Source organism: Rhododendron vialii, chromosome 10a (genome assembly GCF_030253575.1).
Source record: "Rhododendron vialii isolate Sample 1 chromosome 10a, ASM3025357v1".
Classification (NCBI taxonomy): Eukaryota; Viridiplantae; Streptophyta; class Magnoliopsida; order Ericales; family Ericaceae; genus Rhododendron; species Rhododendron vialii.
Window position 1 is genome coordinate 4796777 of NC_080566.1, and position 7563 is coordinate 4804339.

General features: G+C 36.2%; 1 protein-coding gene across 1 annotated transcript; it reads right to left on the reverse strand.

Moving 5' to 3' along the window:
- Positions 1–2329: 2329 nt before the first annotated feature.
- On the reverse strand, positions 2330–7073 carry LOC131302274 (cytochrome P450 714C2-like). The gene is made up of 5 exons (XM_058328824.1): positions 6763–7073; positions 4782–5005; positions 4354–4601; positions 3115–3475; positions 2330–3025 (listed from the first exon to the last, which is right to left on the reverse strand). The coding sequence occupies exons 1-5, from the start codon at positions 7070–7072 to the stop codon at positions 2600–2602; spliced, it is 1569 nt and encodes a 522-aa protein (XP_058184807.1). The 5' UTR covers position 7073; the 3' UTR covers positions 2330–2599.
- Positions 7074–7563: the final 490 nt, after the last annotated feature.

Here is a 7563-nt window from a genome sequence, read left to right on the forward strand (position 1 = left end):
ACTTGGGGATAATGACACTGAATTGGGGAAACCCAGCCGGGAGAAAGACTCACGGTAAAAAACCGGATCGAGAGAAACACTCAGGAGAAGATGAAAACAAAGAAACCCCGTATTCGGTCTTCACAATCAGCTCCCACATCAACATATCTACCTATTGCCATCAAAGCATCTCCAAAGACAGCCGAAAAACAACGTTCTCGGAGAGTGGCGGTGGCTGAAACTGACTCGAGGGACAACTAAGAGGAAGAGGCCAGTGTGGGAGATGGAGAGGGAGGAGGTAGGAGAGATGGGGGAGGGTGGAGGACAGGAGCCGCAACCCCCTCCCCCAAGCAGAACCCTAGCTTCTGGAAAAGTTTGGTCCTTCGTTATTTTAGTATTCATGAATCGCGACATATCTTGTATAGTACATTAATGATTAATGCAAATGAGGAAGTCAAAAAATGTTTAAAGTTTCTTAATGCCTTGTTCTCTTCTCTTCTCAAAAAGAATTTTTCAAAAAATTCCCTCTAGATTTTCCATACTTCCACTATTTTTCTCTCTATCTCTATCCACTTATTACCCCTACCATTTTCAAAAAAATTTCAAAACACAATCTAAACACAGCATAATTATTGTGAAGAAGAAGAAGTCACGGTCACATTCACACTTGTGAAGTAATTAGAGGTCTCCCCTCATCAAAGTGGACTACTCTCTTCTTTATTCTATTTCTCCTTTTCATCACAAGAAGGCTCATATCAAGCACGAAGGCTCTTTCAAGTGATGTCTTGGAAAGCACTTGAAAGAGATTAATAATACATTAGTGAAGAATACATTCAGCAACTAATAATTAATCAGATTAATACCATGATTGAAAGCGCTTTAAAAATACTAATTATAGTGGGGCATGTTTTGTAGATGAGAGTTAAAAAAACTTATGCCTTGTTTGGATAATGCTTTGAAAATTTTTGAATTTGATTTTTGGGTAATGAGTGGAAAGAGAAAATAAAGTAATGATTGGAGACAGGGGTAATGAGTGGAAAGAAATATAGAGAGAAATGAGAATAATGATTGGAGAGAGGAGAGACAAATGAGAGTAATGATTGAAAATAGGGGTAATAAGTGTTTTTTGAGTTAGAATTTTTTTTCCAACGGACATGAGTATATCTAAGTTAGTGGCAGAGTTACTAAGGAGCCCGGTGCTTTGTTTTTTTGTTGGAAATAATTTTTGCTTTGCTTCATAGGGTAATATGTCTTCTATTTGTTGGTTCAACGGTCATTTTGTCAAGGCCATTTTACGCGCATCACGACTATTTTTCTCTCCGGTCCGGTCAAGGATAGGCCATTCATACCGAGACTAGAGAATTCACAAAAAATTTCTCTTTTACTGCCTAACTCCAAATTCAAGGCTACCTTCTTGTATTTCTGGACTAATATTTTTTATTCACATAAATTTTATATTTCATGTAAATAAATTAATTATTGGGTAAGCTTTGAACACCAACATTTTATTGGTCAACTACTTAAAGCTCTCAATACCAATTTTTGCATTCAGGAATCATATAGTATATGTTTTGGGTAAGGTTTGAAAACTTCATTCTTTCGTGGTAATACAATAGCTAAAGAACTAACAAATGCTCGTCCATGGAGCTATTGTGGGGCAGCTCAGCCCCATCCCAATTTCTGTTCCTTTTGAGCAAACTAAATTATGGTAAATGATACCATGTGGTAACGATCAATTCTTAAGAATAATACTGTAATTCAATTTATTTAAATGATTTTGTAAAAACTTGAGTGACTCGATTTAGCCTTAAAAAATCACCCAACCAAAATTTCCTTCTTAGTTGGCCCCCTCTGACTTTGTTTTCTGGCTCCGTTACTAATCTAACTTGCCACCAAAGAGTTGACCATAGATATCTTAGAATAGAATGAACCAGTCAACTTTCCCTTCGTCGAGTTCAACCTCCATGTAAATCCTTTTCCTTTCGCATTTGAGAATTGTATTTTTTTAATTTTATTTCCTCAACAAAGAGACTTACTAACTTTTTTTTCCAGTGGAAGGGTAAGTACTTTATTTATAAAACAGATTATAACCTACTCTGTGTGTCTAATACAACTGATAAAAGATATATTGCACACAAGAAAGACAAAAATAAGGCCTCGTTTCGCTAAGGTTTTTTTTTAAATACTTATTTTTTGTTTTACGAGATAGGTAATTCTCTCACAATAGATCACCTTTAAATACCAAAATAAATATTTATTTAAAAAATAAGCACTTATTTTAGTTAGTAAAACACACACACAAATCAAATGAATGATAGAAGCAGCGATAACAAAGAAAAGAGATACCAAATTGTTGCTCTCCTTTCCATATTAAAATAGATAACAATTCTGAGCTTGCACAAACAGATTTACCTACCCAAAAAAAAAAAAAAACTGAACAAGTAATTTTATTTTTTGGTCAAATGAGGTTTTAACCCAAGCCCTCCCGGCACCTGGGAGGGTAAAGGTCCGAAGGAAGTAACCATCTGCGCTAGAACCCTTGGGAAGAAAGTGTATTTGATAACGGTGGTTTCAATACATTCAAAGGCAACATAAATTAACAGATTGTAATGTGCAGATCTCACAACTTCTTCATCACAAGATCAACTCCATGTTCGGGCTCGATAACCATATGAAATGCCGGTGAATGGACATAATCTGGAGACAGAGTGAAGGAGAAGTTGGACAGAATCAGGGCAATCAGTAATTTGAGTTCGGCCAAGGCCATGAACTGGCCGAGACACCCGCGCGGCCCGGCCCCAAACGGCATGTACAAATGAGGCAGCTTACATGCACCTGCGATACCATTCGCAAACCTTTCCGGTTTAAACTCGTACGAGTCAGGACCCCAAAACTCGGGATCCGTTTGGAGCGCCACGATCGGGCACATTAGGTGAACGCCCTTGGGGACCTCGATGTCGCCGAATTTCATGTCTTTCAAGGCCTCCCTCGATATTGTAGCCACCGGAGGATAAAGGCGCAATGATTCATTCAGCACCATGGTTAGCTGCAGCAAATCATAGTATTTCATATTATCTCGTTTAGCAAGATAGGCATCTCCGAACCCTGCAAAGAATGTACTATGTATATACATACCTGTTTCATCTTACGAATCATGTCATAATCCGGAATTCGGCCGCCACAGATTTGAAGCACCTCGGCCCGGACACGGCCTTGCCACTCTTGATTTGCAGCCAGCAGCATGAGACACCATTCGGCTGAAACTGCAGTGGTTTCGTACCCGCCTAAGTACATACTTTTGCAGTTGTCGACGACGAACCGTTCTGTTCCGTCTCTGCTCAGTTCGGTACTGTTTTTAGCACCTTCCAACAGCATTTGCAGCAAGTCATTCTCATCACCGCCTGATTTTGTTCTCTCTTCCACCACATTTAGGATTAAGGTTCGAAGACCCTTTTCTAGTGCCCATGTTTCCCTATTCTGCTTGGTTGGAATATACCTGTAATAACGTAGGGATCGAACAGTTGTGTATGTTAGATTAACGCGCGCGTCAATGTTCTTTGCACCGGAAATCTTTCTAATCGGTAGGCTGAATTTGGATGATAAGAATCTTGAAGGAACTGGTATATCATAATGAATCTCTTAAATTTACTTTCATAATACTCTCTCCGTCCCAAATTTTTGGTTCTTTTTTTTTTTGCAAGTCTCAAAAGATCAGCTATATCTTATAATTTATAATATTTTTTTATATCAAATATTGATCTTGTTCGATAGATTTCAATGAGTTCTTTTACACAAAATTTTAAAAATTATCTAAGAGATTATAGATGGTAAGATATAATCAATTGGAAAATAACACATACTACCAAAAAAGACTAAGAATTTGGGACAGAGGGAGTTAATACGAATTTATGCACTCACAACCTCTAAAATTTAAGAGATTCGAAATGTATATATTGAACAACAATGGTATTTTTGTCTATTTTATAACACTTTTCGTTGATACTTAACGGTCTTTTGACAGAAGGATGCCGATTGGTTAACAGTTATAAGTTAAGGGGTCTGCATGAGTGATTTTAAACGTTATGGGGTCTCCATGGGAAACAGGCATAGATATGGTTTTCCACAAACTTTACAATCTTTTGACAAAAGGATGTTGATTGATTAACAGTTATAGAAGAGGAAGTCGATCTATATGAGCGGTTTTAAACGTTATGGGATCTCAGTGGAAAACAGATGAAGGGGTTTCCATGGAATTTCACCCTTTTTTAATTTTATTTTAAGTAGTAACAAAGAAATTGATGACCCATTCTCACAGAAGATTACTCTATCTATAACCGTTAATCAATCAGCATCCTGCATCCATAGCATCCAAACCTCGTGACAGGAACTGCGGAAGACAATGTCATATTGGATGTGGCCTTCTGTAGGGCTCTGATTTTGTTGAAAATTTCTTCCCCCTTCGAATAGTCGCTTCCGAAACAAGCTCTGGAAATGACATCCCCCGTGAAGCTTCGCATGTCGCGAGCAATGTTTATCGTAGCAATTCCTCCCTCGGTCTCGATTCTTCCCTTCCACGAGTTCAAGATTATTGCTGCAGACTCTGTAATCAGGTTCATCATTCCCTACAAGAATATATTATTAGTAGAAATGATAAGGCGGAGTTTTTGGACTAACACGATTCGTATAAAATCTAGACCGTCCAAAACCAAAATAAACACGCGAGATTCAACAGCTCCGTAAAAAATATACTCTCTTTTGGAAAAGAACAAGCTAATTAAGTATGTAGTTGATCATGCACACACCTTAACTTTGTCCAAGTAAAACTCAGGGGCTATAATTTTCCTCTGGTGTTTCCACAGCGTCCCATTAGAAGTGACAACGCCCTTGCCAAGCAGAGCCTCGAATTGCTTGTACGAAGGCTTCCCCAACTCCAACATCGATGCGCATGTCGTTATCTCTCTCACTAAATCAGGCTGGCTGACAAGCACTATTTGTATGTATCCCAGAGAAAACACAAGTACTTGACCTATATATCAATTAACCAATTAGTAAAAATGAATTACTCGCCCGTTAGTACATCTCTCTATATGTAACAGAACAGTATACGTATATATATACATACTGTGGAGTAACTGGCCAAACCAACAAACACAAAAAGTGTGAATCACAATCAAGAATATGAAGAATGAAATATGGATAAAGAAGTTGAAACTATTTACATCATTAATTACCATAATACCCCTGTCAAGGGTTTAATTAGGGGCACTGCCCAGGGCTATGGCCGTGGGAGTTGCCCCTGGGACCTGACTGGGCAGGTCGTACCTCGAATAGTCCGCAAAGTGTAAACTAGACCGAATCACACTTCACAAATCCAACATCTCAGAATACATGTACCACAACGAGAGCACTATATGTATAATGGTAATGTAAATGACTTGCACATAATAGAAAATAGAAGAATCATCGGGAGCTAGCCTAAAGCTTAGGGTGGAGGCAGGGGCAAACACATTTAGGGGCACATTGTTTGTTCTATTATGGCCCGTTCTAGAACACCTTCTTAAAAAATAAGTATTTATTTTACATTTTCAAATTCAAAAATAATATAAATAAAAAATAATTTTTTTTGCACCGTATAAAAGATCTCATCGAGATCTTTCAAATAAAATACATATTACATATTTTTAGATTTTATTAAACCCATTATTTTTAAGCTTAAAATTGCATTCTTAAAAAATAAGTACTTAGAATCCGTTCTGAAACGAGGCTTGCTTAATCGAGGGTGTCAATTTTACTCTTTGGAGTATTATTTTCAATTTATTATTGTTGGATGTAATCCTTCTTCTTGTCTTTCTCTTTTCAGCCATATTCTATGTCCTCGATCATTTTCTTGTTGAGGCTTGTATTTGGCTTCCTAAACTCTCAATGTACCATTTGTCAAGTTTCATAATAAATTTTGTTGCCGATAAAAAAAAAAAACCAATTATTGATTGTAAATATTTAATTCTTGATTCTCTTTATTTCTAACTATCATAAAAAAGTAGCTTATTAATAGAACCACCTCAACGATACCAGTTGACAAGTTATTAACCAACAATTATTGATTGCATGTGAATATTTAATTCTTGATGCTCTTTATTTCTAACTATCGTGAAAAAAAATAGCTTAAAAAGAAAGCCATTAATAGAACCATCTCAATTATACTCCATCTGTCCATTTTTAAGTGTCCAGTTTCATAATTTCAGTTGATTAAAGAGGCATTATTATTATACCTTTCACATCAGCTTTTCAAAATTATCCTTCACTTTTACTCATTAATTCTCTACCCATTAACTTTTCAAAAGGACAAAATGATAATTATACAAACTTTTATCCGTTAATTTTTTTTAAATAGACACTCATTAAATGACAGTCCAAAATGGAGTACTGGACTATTATTTGGGGATGGAACTTTTAAAAGTTCTCTGAGAATTGTGCTAATTTTTAGATACCTTTTTTTTTTAATTTTATTATTAGTATACACTATAAAATGGTTTGGTAAAACACATGTAACCTTATTACAATCTTGTTGTGGTTATCAGGAAAATAAAGTCATACGATTATCGTTAGCAAGATTTCCGTCACGGGTTAATATCATGCTACGATGGATGACGGGAATTTTTTATTTTTTTTATCGGCAAAATATTTTTATTAAAAATTTGACAAATAATACATGAAGAAAGGAAAAAAAGATAGAACACCCGCTTCGTGATGATGAGATTACTGATAAGTGAAAGAAACACGAACCGTAAAGTTGACTCCATTTCTTGAGGAAGGGAAAGAGAGATGTGCTGCAATCGTGGGTGGTGGGGAGTACTAGTGTTGGGTTCTTGGGATCATTTTCCTCCTTCGTTTTAGTCCCATGGCCGGCCTTCTTCATCTCCAGTATATTTCCGAGTATCAACGCCGGCGGCGGGCCGTCAATCCCCTGCTTCCTCAGCTTCGATTGGAGCCGCCGTGGCTCCGCCACCAACATATTGTATAGCCGTAGGAATAACCCCAACACAGCCACTACTGCTATGGAAATGAACATCCTTACCAGTATATGAACCTCCATGTCCATTGCTTGCTTAATTCCCCAATGTTATATATATATAGTCTTAGATAATACTCCCTTGGCCCCAAATAAGAGTCCAGTATTTTATATTGAATTGTCTATTAATAAGTGTTTATTTTAAAAAAGTTAATGGATAAAAGTCTGTACACATATCAATTTATTCTTTTGAAAAGTTAATGTTAATGGATAAAGTTGGAGGATAATTGTGAAAAATGGAGGTAAAAGTTGATGTTGAAGGTATAATAATGATATTTTCTTAATAAATTAGAATTAAGAAGATGTATACTTAAAAAGTACAAATGGGAATATAGGACTTTTATTTGGGGACGGAGAGAGTAAGTTTTATGTTCTCAAATACGATCTAAATTTTTGGTATCTATTTAAATTATTTCAATCAAAATCAATGCAAAAAGTACTAACAATTAAATGAAAGATATAAAAAAAATAGAGTATGCCAATAAATTTTAATTAATAGCCTAGATAGAATCTAA

Coding starts and splice junctions, on each gene's coding strand:
- LOC131302274 (XM_058328824.1), bottom strand. CDS start 7,072: ATGGAGGTTCATATACTGGTAAGGATGTTCATTTCCATAGCAGTAGTG. Junction 3,476..4,353: donor TCCGCAGTTCCTGTCACGAG/GTTTGGATGCTA, acceptor ACGTTATTACAG/GTATATTCCAACCAAGCAGA. Junction 3,026..3,114: donor TGATTCGTAAGATGAAACAG/GTATGTATATAC, acceptor GATTTGCTGCAG/CTAACCATGGTGCTGAATGA.